This window comes from Ammodytes marinus (genome assembly GCF_949987685.1).
Source record: "Ammodytes marinus genome assembly, chromosome: 2".
NCBI lineage: Eukaryota > Metazoa > Chordata > Actinopteri > Uranoscopiformes > Ammodytidae > Ammodytes > Ammodytes marinus.
In genome coordinates, this window is record NC_137231.1 from 37,241,475 (window position 1) to 37,256,474 (window position 15,000).

General features: G+C 44.8%; 2 protein-coding genes across 2 annotated transcripts in view; one reads left to right on the plus strand and one right to left on the minus strand.

Annotated features, from left to right (window-relative positions):
• The window catches only part of LOC307266777 (myosin light polypeptide 6-like), a gene marked incomplete at both ends in the record, with an annotated part of 4,836 nt that extends 54 nt beyond the window's left edge, over positions 1-4,782 (plus strand). Inside the window, 4 exons of the mRNA XM_080048881.1 lie at positions 1-63; positions 3,249-3,413; positions 3,607-3,739; positions 4,601-4,782. The exon at positions 1-63 is cut by the window's left edge and continues 54 nt beyond it. Coding sequence (XP_079905007.1) covers positions 1-63; positions 3,249-3,413; positions 3,607-3,739; positions 4,601-4,782 — 543 coding nt within the window. The remainder of the gene's footprint in view (positions 64-3,248; positions 3,414-3,606; positions 3,740-4,600) is intronic.
• A 2,953-nt stretch (positions 4,783-7,735) lies between these two features.
• LOC307257581 (regulator of G-protein signaling 3-like) overlaps positions 7,736-15,000 on the minus strand; it is a 33,340-nt gene continuing 26,075 nt past the window's right edge. Inside the window, exons 20-28 of the mRNA XM_080036842.1 lie at positions 13,629-13,786; positions 13,369-13,482; positions 12,726-12,921; positions 12,124-12,383; positions 11,488-11,534; positions 11,260-11,358; positions 11,000-11,061; positions 10,403-10,569; positions 7,736-9,832 (exon numbers count right to left, since the gene is read on the minus strand). Of these exons, the coding sequence (XP_079892968.1) occupies positions 9,662-9,832; positions 10,403-10,569; positions 11,000-11,061; positions 11,260-11,358; positions 11,488-11,534; positions 12,124-12,383; positions 12,726-12,921; positions 13,369-13,482; positions 13,629-13,786 (1,274 nt within the window). The 3' untranslated portion in view covers positions 7,736-9,661. The remainder of the gene's footprint in view (positions 9,833-10,402; positions 10,570-10,999; positions 11,062-11,259; positions 11,359-11,487; positions 11,535-12,123; positions 12,384-12,725; positions 12,922-13,368; positions 13,483-13,628; positions 13,787-15,000) is intronic.

Sequence of the window (15,000 nt, forward strand, 5' to 3'; positions counted from 1 at the left end):
AAGAAGGAGGAAGTAGCGGCCCCCCCTCCGCCTCCTGTTGAGGCCGCTCCTAAACCTCCCGAGGTGAGTTTAACAATGCTGTGTGTGTGTGTGTGTGTGTGTGTGTGTGTGTGTGTGTGTGTGTGTCTGTGTGTGTGTGTGTGTGTGTGTGTGTGTGTTTGTGTGTGTCTGTGTGTATTTGTGTGTGTGTGTGTGTGTGTGTGAGTGTGTGTGTGTGTGTGTGTGTGTGTGTTTGTGTGTGTGTGTGTGTGTGTGTGTGTGTGTGTGTGTGTGTGTGTGTGTGTGTGTGTGTGTGAGTGTGTGTGTGTGTGTGTGTTTGTGTGTGTGTGTGTGTGTGTGTGTGTGTGTGTGTGTGTGTGTGTGTGTGTGTGAGTGTGTGTGTGTCTCTCTCTGAGGTAAGCTTAAAGACTTCACCGGTGGGAATATGAAGGTGTATTGAACTCTGAGATCCTATGTAGTATAAATGTGCAAACATTTTAGAAATCGGTTCATCCTAGCCTGAGAAAAGGCAGAAAGAGTGTTTTATGGTCTCACTGTCTAACCCTACATTTTACCATGCGTGACATCACACATGGTAAAATTTAGGGTTAGGATTAACAGGACAGCTGGGCCAAGGGAAGACTGAGGGAAGAAACACCTCATTCATTATATTATAATAGTGATTTTATAATGATAGAACGTTCCGTATGGCAGAAGTATTCCTTTAATAAGGCCGGACAGAAGGGTGTGTGTGTGTGTCTCTCTCTCTCTCTCTCTCTCTCTCTGTCTCTCTCTCCCAGCAGTGGTTCTCAATTATTTTCTGTCATGCCCCCCCTAGGGGACAGAATTTTTTTCGCGGCCCACCCCCCCTCCCCTAAATTGAAATACTATTGAGAACCTGCTAATATTTATTTATTTATCTGTAGCCTACAAAACCACTGTATGAGTTTCTGGCACGAGCATTTTGCATACAATCACCGTATTATCAAATTAGATAACAAAAATTAGCTGAGATAAACACTGCAGTCTAGTTTCGCTCTCGTGAAATTGTATACACGTTGCTTGGCAACGCCCTCCCGCCCGCCTATCACTCTCCCTTTTTACTTTTCTTCATTGCTTTCTCTTTTTTTTCTTTGATGGTTCAGCCCCGTTATTAGTCATCATGACGACAAATAACTGTCTCAAACAAGGCTCCTGCTCCCCTTCCCTCACCTGGAGGGATAGGCTTCTCAAATCGCGTTGCTGCGCCTCACTGAAATCTGCAACCAATACGGATATGTGACCATAGAGCCTGCACGAGCGAACCGAAAATCGGACTGGGTGTGCGACCAGACCAAAAGCAGTAATAAAAACTATATAAAAACGTCTTTCTTTGCTCTGATGGTCTCGTTTGCTGTTAAAGGTAATTTATGATTATCAGAGGAAACATGAGGCTGTTTAAAAGATATTTAAATGCTACTCGTAGCCGCTTTAAGGTGGTGTTTTCTTTATTATTATAGGCCAATAGGCCTTCTGTGATGTGATATAATTCATTAATGTTATTATTAGTCTACTTGCTTGATTTCTTTTTAAATAGCCTACAGAGACACTTGGAGACACGTGGACATTTATTTACTGCAAATCGCGGCCTTTCGCGCGGATATGACCATACACAAGCACACATCGCGCTTGCTAGCACTTAAAAAAAAATATATATATATATATATTTTTTTGGTCAGTTGGAAATCAAGGCAGCCCGCGCCCTGCCTGACAACTCACGGCGCCCCCCCCCCCCCCCTCCCACCATTTGAGAAGCACTGCTCTCCCAGGTTGACCTACAAAGCATAGTCCTAGAGTCCTCCTATAACACACATTCTAATATCTATCTATCTATCTATCTATCTATCTATCTATCTATCTATCTATCTATCTATCTATCTATCTATCTATCTATCTATCTATCTATCTATCTATCTATCTATCTATCTATCTATCCATCTATCTATCTATCTATCTATCTATCTATCTATCTATCTATCTATCTATCTGTCTCTCTCCCAGGTGGACCTACAGAGCATAGTGCTGGAGTTCACAGCAGACCAGTTAGAGGAGTATAAAGATGCCTTCACTCTGTTTGACTGTCTCTCTCTCTCCCTCCCTCCCTGCCTGTCTCTCTCTCTCCCTACCTGTCTCTCTCCCTCCCTACCTGTCTCCCCCCCTCCCTCCCCCTCCCTGCCTGTCTCTCTCCCTCCCTCCCCCCCTCCCTCCCTCCCTCTCTCCCTCCCCCCCCCCTCCCTACCTGTCTGTCTCCCAGGTGGACCTACAGAGCATAGTGCTGGAGTTCACAGCAGACCAGATGGAGGAGTATAAAGATGCCTTCACTCTGTTTGACTGTCTCTCTCCCCCCTCCCTACCTGTCTCTCCCCCTCCCTACCTGTCTCCCTCCCTCCCCCCTCCCTCCCTGCCTGTCTCTCTCTCTCTCTCCCTCCCCCCCCTCCCTCCCTGTCTCTCTCTCTCCCTCCCTGCCTCCCTCCCTCCCCCCCCCCCTCCCTGCCTGTCTCCCCCCTCCCTCCCTACCTGTCTCCCCCCCCCCCCTGCCTGTCTCCCCCCTCCTTGTCTGTCTCTCTCTCAGGTGGACCTACAGAGCATAGTGCTGGAGTTCACAGCAGACCAGCTGGAGGAGTATAAAGATGCGTTCACTCTGTTTGACTGTCTCTCTCTCTCCCCCTCCCTACCTCTCTCCCTTCCTCCCCCCCTCCCTCCCTGCCTGTCTCTCCCTCCCTCCCCCCCCCTACCTGTCTCTCCCCCCCCCCTCCCTGCCTGTCTCTCTCCCAGGTGGACCTACAGAGCATAGTCCTGGAGTTCACAGCAGACCACTTAGAGGAGTATAAAGACGCCTTCACTCTGTTTGACTGTCTCTCTCTCTCCCTCCCTCCCTGCCTACCTGTCTCTCTCTCTCCCTCCCTGTCTCCCCCCCCCCCTCCCTGCCTGTCTCTCTCCCAGGTGGACCTACAGAGCATAGTGCTGGAGTTCACAGCAGACCAGTTAGAGGAGTATAAAGACGCCTTCACTCTGTTTGACTGTCTGTCTCTCTCTCTCCCTCCCTGCCTACCTGTCTCTCTCTCTCCCTCCCTGTCTCCCCCCCCCCTCCCTGCCTGTCTCTCTCCCAGGTTGACCTACAGAGCATAGTGCTGGAGTTCACAGCAGACCAGTTAGAGGAGTATAAAGACGCTTTCACTCTGTTTGACTGTCTGTCTCTCTCTCCCCCTCCCTGCCTGTCTCTCTCCCAGGTTGACCTACAGAGCATAGTCCTGGAGTTCACAGCAGACCAGTTAGAGGAGTATAAAGACGCCTTCACTCTGTTTGACGAGACGCCGACCGGAGAGATGAAGATCTACTACGCTCAGTGTGGAGATCTGATGAGAGCTCTGGGACACAACCCCACCAACGAGCAGGTCTGTCTGTCTGTCTGTCTGTCTGTCTGTCTGTCTGTCTGTCTGTCTGTCTGTCTGTCTGTCTGTCTGTCTGTCTGTCTGTCTGTCTGTCTGTCTGCCTGTCTGTCTGTCTGTCTGTCTGTCTGTGTGTCTGTTATAACCTGTCTGTCTCTCTGCCTGTGTGTCTGTTATAAACCTGTCTCTCTCTCCCCAGGTGTTGAAGCTCCTCGGTCGTCCTAAACCAGAGGAGATGCACGTCAAGCTGCTGGACTTTGAGACTTTCCTCCCGATGCTCCAACACGTCGCTAAGAGCAAAGAGACGGGAACCTTCGAAGACTTTGTGGAAGGTGGGAGAGAGAGACACACACTGAGACAGAGACACTGAGACAGAGACAGAGACACACACACACACACACACACACACACACACACACACACACACATACACACACATACACACACACACAGAGACATACACACACGTAGGATGCAAATCGAGGTTGATACGAAAACTTAAAGGTGCAGTGTGTAATATGACATCATCAAGAAAGTTCTAGAAAGTTCTAGAATGCAACGCTCCCTGGGTAACCCCAACCCTTTAGAATAATAACAGAAGCTACAGTGGCCTTCAAGGACAAGAACAATTCTACATTCTAAACAATGCACCTGATGACATTCCAACTATGACGCTTCCAACATGGCGGCGCCCATGCCTTGGTCCAAAATATGGAGAAATATGGACATATATGAGACCCTTTCTAAGGAAAAAATAAATAATTAAAAAAAAAAAAATCAGCTATTATGCACTAAATTAAACATACTTATGGATATTATTATTACTTTCTAAAAAATCTGCTAGGAAATAAAACCCAAAATTCTACACACTGCAGGTTTAAGTGTTGGAGGAATTTGACGGAGGCAGTGTGTAAATGTGATTGACACAACATGTCAATTTATTTTTTAAGGGTGCTTCTACAAAGTATAATAACCTGTCTGTCTCTATATTAACCTGTCTGTCCCCCCAGGCCTGCGTGTGTTTGATAAGGAGCGGAATGGCCTGTCTGTCTCTCTAATAACCTGTCTGTCTGCCTGTCTGTCTGCCTGTCTGTCTCTCTAATAACCTGTCTGTCTCTATAATAACCTGTCCGTCTCTCTAATAACCTGTCTCTCTAATAACCTGTCTACCTGTCTGTCCCTCTGTGCCCCAGGCCTGCGTGTGTTCGATAAGGAGGGCAATGGGACGGTGATGGGGGCAGAGCTGCGTCATGTCCTGTCCACTCTGGGGGAGAAGCTGTCTGAGGTGCAGGTCGACCAGCTGATGGTGGGACAGGAGGACGCAGAGGGACACATCAACTACACCGAGTTCGTCAAGCACATCATGGCCGGATAGATATTAGTATGCTACTAGATATTAGTAGGCTACTAATACACACTATGGCCAGATAGATATTAGTAGGCTACTAGATGTTAGTAGGCTACTAATACACACTATGGCCAGATAGATGTTAGTAGGCTACTAATACACACTATGGCCAGATAGATATTAGTAGGCTACTAATACACACTATGGCCAGATAGATATTAGTAGGCTACTAGATTTTAGTAGGCTACTAATACACACTATGGCCAGATAGATATTAGTAGGCTACTAGATATTAGTAGGCTACTAATACACACTATGGCCAGATAGATATTAGTAGGCTACTAATACACATAGTGGCTGGATAGATGTGACTCTTGTTATGATGTATTCTCTTATATTTTACTAATAAAGAATTGAAAATTGTCCCTAATTTGCCTGATTTTCTCATGTTTTTAAGCCAGTACTGTGTGAGGAATCATCTAGGAAGTGAAATATTAAAGTTGAGAATATTATTGAATCTCAAAAGTCAAAGACGACAACAGACGCATCAACTACACTGAGTTTGTTAAGCACATTATGGCAGGATAGATGTCAGAGCTAATACACACAGTGGGGGGCTGTGTGGGGGTCAGTTCCTGTGTTTGGCCCCTGGGCTTGTTATGGTGAATTTATTCTCTGATATTTTACTAATAAAGAACTGAAAATGATCTGGAGATGAAATGCTGATGTTTTGATTTTTCTGTCCCCAACTCTAGTCTCTGTTGTTTTCATTTCAAGTTGGTGCAAACGTTCGTCTGGTTTTCACTTCTAAGTTGAAGGTTGGATATCTATACAGTATATATCTACAGTACATATATCTAACAGTATATATCTATGTAGAACCATTTGTGTGACTGTCCAGCAAACAGATTATTTTCTTTTTTTTGCCCCATCCTCCAAACATTCTGGTTTGTCAAAAGTCAAAGACGCAGACGGACACATAAACTACACTGAGTTTGTTAAGCACATCATGGCAGGGGGTATTGTTTGGTTGTGTGTGTGTGTGTGTGTGTGTGTGTGTGTGTGTGTGTGTGGTGTGTGTGTTGTTTTCATTTCAAATTGATACAAAAGTTTTGCTTTAATTTGACTAAATTGGTGAGTAAAGAGAGACTCAGATGAACAGCAGTTATAACATCACACACAAGATACAAGTTCAAAACACAACTGACAAAACATTAAAATGATTGATTAAAACATTTGCCATTTTCAATTGAGTCTGACGTCGAACTCTTCAGAACTGTGTCCCAGTCCTCATAATATCTACTATATAGTACGGTAGAAAAAAGATTTAGGATGTCCTGATTCTTGTGGCCAGATTTAGGATGGTTAGAAGTACCCGGATGTCCTACTTCATCCGTCCAAGATTTTTAATGTTGAAAACAGCATCCTATTTGGGCAATTCTGACCCACAATCGAACATCGACTGAGCCTCCATATGAAAACAAACGGGGATGAGACGGATATAAAAGCAAGAGGCAAGATCAAGGAGCCATGTTAGGATAAAATAAATAAGTTTAAGTATGTTTCAAGTGTAGCATACTGCATGCTAACTAGATTATTTTTATGGTCAGATGTAATATGTAGAATAGAAAGAGGAGGAGATTTGGAACGCAGGGACAGTTTATCTATTTGAGTATTAAAGCTACAGTGTGTAATATCTGAGTACTGAGCGCCATCTGGTGGAGAGATTGTAAAAGTCAAGGCTGTGTTCGGAAAGCCATACTAACGTCCTACTCATACTAATGTCCTACTCATACTAATGTTGACTTCAATTTGAGTATGTGACGGTTGAGTATGCGAGTTTGGGTATGCGAGAAATTCCCGGATGAGTACTAACTTCCGGGAAGATTTTGGGTATGGATCGATTGGATACTTTTCATACTCAACCGCCCCACAATGCATTGCATCTTTTCAAACGACAAGGAAGGTTTTTTTTTAATTCTTTATTTACAATTTTGCATTTCCTGCACAACACAGGACTGTATGTAAAAATCTAGTTCTATATCTAACCTGTGGAGGGCGGCAATACGCTAAACAGCGTCTAAACGGCTGGAATCTTATAAGAAGAAGAAATTCTTTATTGCTTGAGTATACTTCAGTGTGAATGTTTCGACGCACCTCACATACACAATGGATCTTTGAGTAGACAGTATGCAGTATATAGATAGATGGTGAGTATGTAGGATGTAGGAAGTTAGTATGTCTTTCTGAACAAAGCCCCAGTGTGTCTGCTCTGTGCTGCTGTAGAAACATGGCGGCAGGCGGATTGTCCTTTGACACAAGTTCAGCTCGTATTCTGTCTATAATATGTTGCGGATTTTATCTGTTGTGTTTTATAATTATTTTTATTTTAGACGTATTTACTGGTATTTTACTCACCTTCTACATTTTAAAGCCCTTTCTGACCCTGTCTGTGAGAAGCGCTGTATAAATACATTTTACTGACTTACTGACATGAAACGAGACGGTGTGGATCTGGTCCCCCCTCTGGCAGCATCTGAAGTCTTCCTGCATCCACACTATTCACACTTTACTTTAGTATTACCATGTAAACATCTGGTCAACGATCAAATTCCTTCGTGATTTTCTCTACTTATGACATCTATTGCAGCATGTCCGTCCTGGGAGAGGGATCCCTTACTCTGTCAACTCTCCATGAGATTTCTTCAAACATTTTTTAATCCCGGTAAAGGGTTTTTTACTGGGAGTTTTTTCTCAGCCGAGCTAAGGGTGTAAGGGCAGGGTGTCATACTGTATGGAATGTAAAGCCCACTGAGGCAAATGTCTATTTGTGATATTGGGCTATACAAATAAAACTGATTTGATTTGAATTGATTTGATTTGACACGGTGTGAAGAAGACAGAAAGTCAAACATTAACGTTTATTGTCTGAAAATATTCTGTTAAAATAACAATAGTTTCATCCTCTAATAACTCGCTGACTTCAGGTTAAAACCACTAGAACACACTGTGAATATGACATGGAATAGGCTACGAACATTACATACAATACACACAGTCCCCTACAGAAGTATTGAAACGCTGAGGCCAATTCCTTTATTTTTGCTGAAGACTGGAAACATTTGGGTTAGTTAATACTTTTGTTCACCTTAAAATGTGGTGTTCCTTTACAAATAATGATATCTTCTAAGTTGTGTATCAGATCCAGATGTAAATACCTGGAAATGAAAGCTGAAATGTTGATCTATTGTCTCATATTCATATTTTGGTGTCAAACCCAAATGTTTCCAGTCTACAGCAAAAAATAAATGAATTGGCCTCACCGTTCCAATACTATTGTAGGGGACTGTATGTGTTACAGAGAAACAGTGCTACTCTCCAAACATTAGATATTTAAAACATTAAAAACGTGATGAAAAAGTAAAAAGTTCAGACCTAGCCGCGTTAGCAGCTACATGATGGACAGGTTAACACATGGGCCCGATGGTGGCGCTACAGAGGCAGATATAAGGTTTGTACCAGCCAGGTTTAAAGGTGCAGTCAGAGATTCTGGAGAACGCTCGTTGTCAAAATCAGTGAATATCCTTGGGGCGACTGTGGCTCAGGTGGTGGAGCGGGTCGGCCAGTGATCAAAGGGTTGGAGGTTCGATCCCCGCCCTGCCACTTGTATCATGGTTGTTGTGTCCTTGGGCAAGACACTTCACCCACCTTGCCTGGTGTGAATGTTGATAGTTAGCCTGCTGCTATCTGTGTATGAATGTGTGTGTGAATGGTAACGTGGGAATGGGAACAGGTCTCCCTTCTAAAAGAGTCTCCGGTCTCAATGGGATTTACCTGTAGAAATAAAGGTGTAAAAAAATAAAAATACCTGTACGTAGTCTACTGTGTTTTTGCTGGAAAATGGCATGGTGCTAGCTATGATTGTCCCCTCTGTTTACAGTTTACAGAGCATAGGCTGTGTATTAACACTGGATTTTTTTTCCAGCTCTAACACAGTACAGACAGGTAGTGGATCATGAGGAGATATTCACTGATTTTGACAAAAAGTGATTTTGACAACAAGCGTTCTCCAGAATCACTGACTGCACCTTTAATTGTTTATATATTGTGTTATATTGTATATATGATAGTCACTGTTCGTTCATTGTTTATTGTCTTAATGTCTGCACCTTATTCACCAAGACAAATTCCTTGGTGGTGTAAAACCCTTCATGATTCTGATTCTGATTCTAATAGTCCAGAGCTGCTGCAACATTTACTCTATAACTTTAGTTTTAAATTAATGACGTTAAAATAGAAACTAAACTCTCAACAGTTTGTATAAATGATTATTAAAGAATCAAAATTTCACTATTTTGTGTGTGTGTGTGTGTGTGTGTCGTAGATAGTATATAAAAAAGTTATTCCAACTGCATCCAATCATCCTGGCCTATGCGCGTCGCCATCTTGTCAGAGCTTGACTCCGCCTCATTTCCTCTTGCCGATAAAGGGCGTTGATGTGAGGGAGATACGCCCATCTAGCTGACGTATACCTCCGAGGCAAAGTGAGGGACAACGGGCGGCTAGCTGTCACTCAAGAGACCACACCCCTAATTATTCATACATTTTAACCTCCAAAAGAATAAAAACTAGCCTGGTATAAAGGAATTCACCCCCTCAGTGTTGTCATGGAGATATGACCTAAACATACAGACTAGAATGTTTTTTGGGACCAAGCTGTAAATAGGTTTAATTATGCTGTGAAAACGGCCTGTTTAACATTGGAGTCAATGAGAGATGGCTCAGTCTTGGCACCACCCCCCTAGTGGCACTTCCTGGTTACTACAGTTGTGGTCACTTCCTTATTGGATGCTGGTAGAACTCGCTGAGGTTGGGGCTTGGTGTGTGTGTGTGTGTGTCTGTCTGCTTAGCCCTGGTTGGTCAGCTGTGCGTAGAGGCGGGACCTAATGAAGCGTTTGTAGCTGTCCGTCTCCATCAGCCCGTAGACCTGATCCTGAGCCGGCTGAAAGAGGGCGGGGCCTACAGCGAACCGGAGCCTCTGATAGGTCGATTCTCTGACTGAAGAATCCACATTCACCTGATAGAGGGAGAGACGGCACAAATGAAATAGAATTTCTTTCTTCAAATTTTTTTTAATTGCGATATTTGGAATGTGTGTATGAACTTAGTTGCACGTTTTTTGTACTTTTTGAGAAATGTATTTCTGAATTTTGCATGTATTTTTTTACGTTTTTTTCCAACTTTTTTAGTTGTTTTTTATGTCTTTTTTTTGCCCCAACATTTTCTTTTTTGCTTTTTTTTGTTTCTAATTTGGGGCTTTTTACAATTTTAATTTTTTTTCCATAACGCTCCACATCACCCTGCCGATGCCCTGTGATGTGGGCTATGGTAGAAAGAGGGATTTGCCTTTTTAACCAATAACTGAAAAGCATTTTCGGACACGTGACTTTTGTTTACAATACAAAGTCCGTTTAAGTTTTGCCTTTGTGATTCAAACCTGAAACAATGTATCCAACTCACAACTGATACGCACCAAAGAAGCGACTATTAGGTGTCTGTCTGTCTGTCTGTCTGTCTGTCTGTCTGTCTGTCTGTCTGTCTGTCTGTCTGTCTGTCTGTCTGTCTGTCTGTCTGTCTCTGTGTTTACCTGTCTCACTGCGTTGGTAGAGATGAACTCGTCGTAGATCTTGGCGGCCTTGGCAGCCATCTTGCTTTGGGGGCGTGTCTTCTTGAATCTCTCGACAGCCAACCAGAAGTCCAGGTTCTCCTCGCTGAACTCCGACCTCAGGAAGTGACGGAACACGGCCAGACCATCTGACCAATGAGGAGAGGGCAAGAGAATGTTCAGACAGACAGACAGACAGAGAGAGAGAGAGACAGACAGACAGAGACACAGACAGAAAGACAGACAATAGGCAACACACCGAATCTATATCTAGTCATTATGATATTGGACATTATCGGCATCGGATCATCATATCTAGAACCCAGATTTCTCTCATTTTAACCCTATAAATAAGTGTCCCTCTGTGTGTGTGTGTGTGTGTGTGCGTGTGTGTGTGTGTGTGTGTGTGTGTGTGTGTGTCTAGGTAAAGAGACACTGAACCCTAAATGTGTACAAAACAATGTAAAGCGCTTTCGATCTGTGAAAAACCAGGAAAACCAGTTACAGTATATAAGTGGAGTCCGTTTACAATAGGCTCCACCCCTCGCTGCTTATTGGTTGAACTGAGGAATGCCTTACACTGATTGGTCAGCAGGGTCTCCAGTGACTCCGCCCACTTCAGAACCTCCTTCATACACGGCCTGAAACAGACAGACAGGTTAGAGAGCAGACAGACAGACAGGTCAGACAGACACACACACACACACACACACACACACACACACACACACACACACACACACACACACACACACACACACACACACACACACACACACACACACACACACACACACACACACACACACACACACACACACACACACACACACACACACCTGTTGTTTCTCAGAGCCTTCTCCAGACTGTTGCCATGGAAAGATGAACTGTTTCTCCGTCGGCGTAGAAACGGCAAACGACTCCGAACATCAGCCGCTCTGAAAGAAGTAAAGAACACACTCTCACTGTGTGTGTGTGTGTGTGTGTGTGTGTGTGTGTGTGTGTGAGTGTGTGTGTGTGCGCGTGTGTGTGTCTGTGTGTGTGTGTGTGTCTGTGTGTGAACTTACAAACTGTTGTTTTTCTTTTTCTTCAGTTGAACTTTGAACTCTGAATCCTGAAAGAACAAAATAATAAATCAATAAACAACATCTTGGAGACTCGCCATAATTTGTCTTTTCTTCGACATTTAAAAATAAATACTTTTCTATGACGATTTTTTTTTTTTTTTTTTTAAGATATTTTTTTTGGCATTTTTATGCTTTATTGATAGTGCAGAGAGACAGAGTTGAAATGGGGCAGAGAGGGGAGTGACATGCAGAGAACGACCGCGGGCTGGAATCGAACCCGGGTCTGCTGCTGGCCGAGGCCCATGGGGGGGACGCCCTACCAACTGAGCTAAGGGCGCCCCTATTTATTAATTTTATTTTGACTTCTTAAAAAAAAAGTTTTTTCACGTTTGTTTTTTCTTTTCTTTCAACTTCTTTGTTCAACTTTTGTATGATGTTTTTTTGAAGTTTTTTATAAAAGTAAGTCAGTAAAACAAACATCACAGTGTCTATGGAAGTAGGGGGGGGGGGCTTTCATATGGGAGGGGCTTAGTATATGGGAGGGGCCTGTACATTTTCCCCAAATATGTAATTTATTTTTCTGTTTAGTAAGTCAGTAAACAAACTTCCCTGTCTCCCCTAACCCCCTGGTCTTACCTTGTTCCCGTTCAGCAGCTGCATCATGTGTTGCAGTGTGCGTCCCTCTGTGGTCAGCTGTTTCCTCAGAGCCTCTACGGAGGGCCGGGGGGAGGGGCCTAGCACGTGGGAGGGGCTTAGTGACTTAGGGGCGGGGCCTAACACGTCATCGGGGTGAAAGGTCGGGGGGCGGGTCAGACGGTGGATGGTCGAGTCGGAGAGGAAGCGGGGCGATCGAGGCTCCAGCAGCAGAGAGCCTTCAGAGAGAGAACGCCGCAGAGCTGGCAGAGTAGACAGGGTGTTAGAGAGTGTGTGTGTGTGTGTGTGTGTGTGTGTGTGTGTGTCTGTGTGTGTACATGATGTTAATGTGAGGTTTAAGTTAAAGGTCACTACACAGTTTCAGAGGAGGGGGTTTGTTTACATTCACAGAGCCTGCAGTTAGTTTACTAAACATATTTTCTCTACATGTAATTCTTAGTATTGAATAATTCTATCATCATAAATCAAATTATTCTGAGGAACCTGGAACCAAACGTAAGACTAGAATATGTAGATAGAGAGATAGACAGAGAGACAGACAGACAGAGGGACAGACAGACAGACACATAGACAGACAGACTCACCTTGGGGGGTGAATGTTAGCTCCTCCTCCAGACTGAGTTGAGGGCTGAGACAAACTTTCCTGTTCTCTGAGGTTTCTGAGCAGCTTTCTCCTTCTCCCTGCTCCCTCTCTTCTCTCTCTCCTCTCTCTTCTCTCTCTCCTCTCTCTCCTCTCTCTTCCCTCTGTTCTCTCTCTCTCTCCTTCCACACTGGACTCGGCTGGAAAGACAGAGGTACAATCTTTATACAAAGTCCAAAGTTTTTACAGAACAGAGCTTGGATACAGCCTTGCATGTTGTTGATAAAAAAAATTTCAGCATGTTCTTTTTTTGTAAAGATATTTGTTTGGCTTGGGGGGGCTCCAACCACTACACCATGAGCATTTTGGCTTTTTTAATAACCAGCTGTAGTGTGTGTATGTGTGTGTGTGTGTGTGTGTGTGTGTGTGTGTGTGTGTGTGTGTGTGTGTGTGTGTGTTATGGAAGCTAAATAGACAGAAATCTCCAAATTGTCCAGTTTAACTTAAAAAATGTGCAAACAATTTACTACCTGTGTGTGTGTGTGTGTGTGTGTGTGTGTGTGTGTGTGTGTGTGTGTGTGTGTGTGTGTGTGTCCTACCTCTGAGTGTGTGTGTGTGTGTGTGTGTGTGTGTGTGTGTGTGTGTACCTCTGAGTGTGTGTGTAGCAGGGCTTGCGGTGACAGGCTGCGTGGCGCTGCAGAGTAAAGCAGCTCAGACTGACTCAGAGTCATCAGGCCGAAGTCTGAAGGGAGATCACACACCTAGGGAGAGAACAGAGATAATGTCTGTCTGTCTGTCTGTCTGTCTGTCTGTCTGTCTGTCTGTCTGTCTGTCTGTCTGTCTTGTCCGTCCGTCCGTCCGTCCGTCCGTCCGTCCGTCCGTCCGTCCGTCTGTCTGTCTATCGTACCTGGTGGGCGTGTCCGTGTGTCTCGGTGGCAGCCAGCTGTTGTTGCATGTTGTCGTGGAGACAGACATGAACCCTGACCTTCTGTTCGAAGCTGAAAGCCTCCAGAGCCGAGACACACCGAGAGACAAGCAGAAAGATCCAGAGAGGCTGGGAGGCAGCTGCAGACAGACAGGGAGAGGGGGAGAGACAGACAGGGGGAGAAAGAGACAGACAGGGGGAAAGAGAGGGAGACAGACAGACACACAGACAAGACAGACAGACACACACACAGACAATAGATTAGACAATATACACTGTGTGTATGTGTGTGTGTGTGTGTGTGTGTGTGTTGTTTTATTTATGGGCTTGTTTTGTGTGTTTCCATAGTTTGTTCTTTCCCTTCTCTTTCCCCTCTCTCCTCGCCTCTACTGAGCCTCTACTGAGCCTCTACTCTACTGAGCCTCTACTCTACTGAGCCTCTACTCTACTGAGCCTCTACTCTACTGAGCCTCTACTGAGCCTCTACTGAGCCTCTACTCTACTGAGCCTACTCTACTGAGCCTCTACTCTACTGAGCCTCTACTCTACTGAGCCTCTACTGAGCCTCTACTCTACTGAGCCTCTACTCTACTGAGCCTCTACTGAGCCTCTACTGAGCCTCTACTCTACTGAGCCTCTACTCTACTGAGCCTCTACTCTACTGAGCCTCTACTCTACTGAGCCTCTACTGAGCCTCTACTCTACTGAGCCTCTACTGAGCCTCTACTCTACTGAGCCTCTACTCTACTGAGCCTCTACTGAGCCTCTACTCTACTGAGCCTACTCTACTGAGCCTCTACTCTACTGAGCCTCTACTCTACTGAGCCTCTACTCTACTGAGCCTCTACTGAGCCTCTACTGAGCCTCTACTGAGCCTCTACTCTACTGAGCCTCTACTGAGCCTCTACTCTACTGAGCCTCTACTCTACTGAGCCTCTACTCTACTGAGCCTCTACTGAGCCTCTACTCTACTGAGCCTCTACTCTACTGAGCCTCTACTCTACTGAGCCTCTACTGAGCCTCTACTCTACTGAGCCTCTACTCTACTGAGCCTCTACTCTACTGAGCCTCTACTGAGCCTCTACTCTACTGAGCCTCTACTCTACTGAGCCTCTACTGAGCCTCTACTCTACTGAGCCTCTACTCTACTGAGCCTCTACTGAGCCTCTACTCTACTGAGCCTCTACTCTACTGAGCCTCTACTGAGCCTCTACTCTACTGAGCCTCTACTGAGCCTCTACTCTACTGAGCCTCTACTCTACTGAGCCTCTACTCTACTGAGCCTCTACTCTACTGAGCCTCTACTGAGCCTCTACTCTACTGAGCCTCTACTGAGCCTCTACTCTACTGAGCC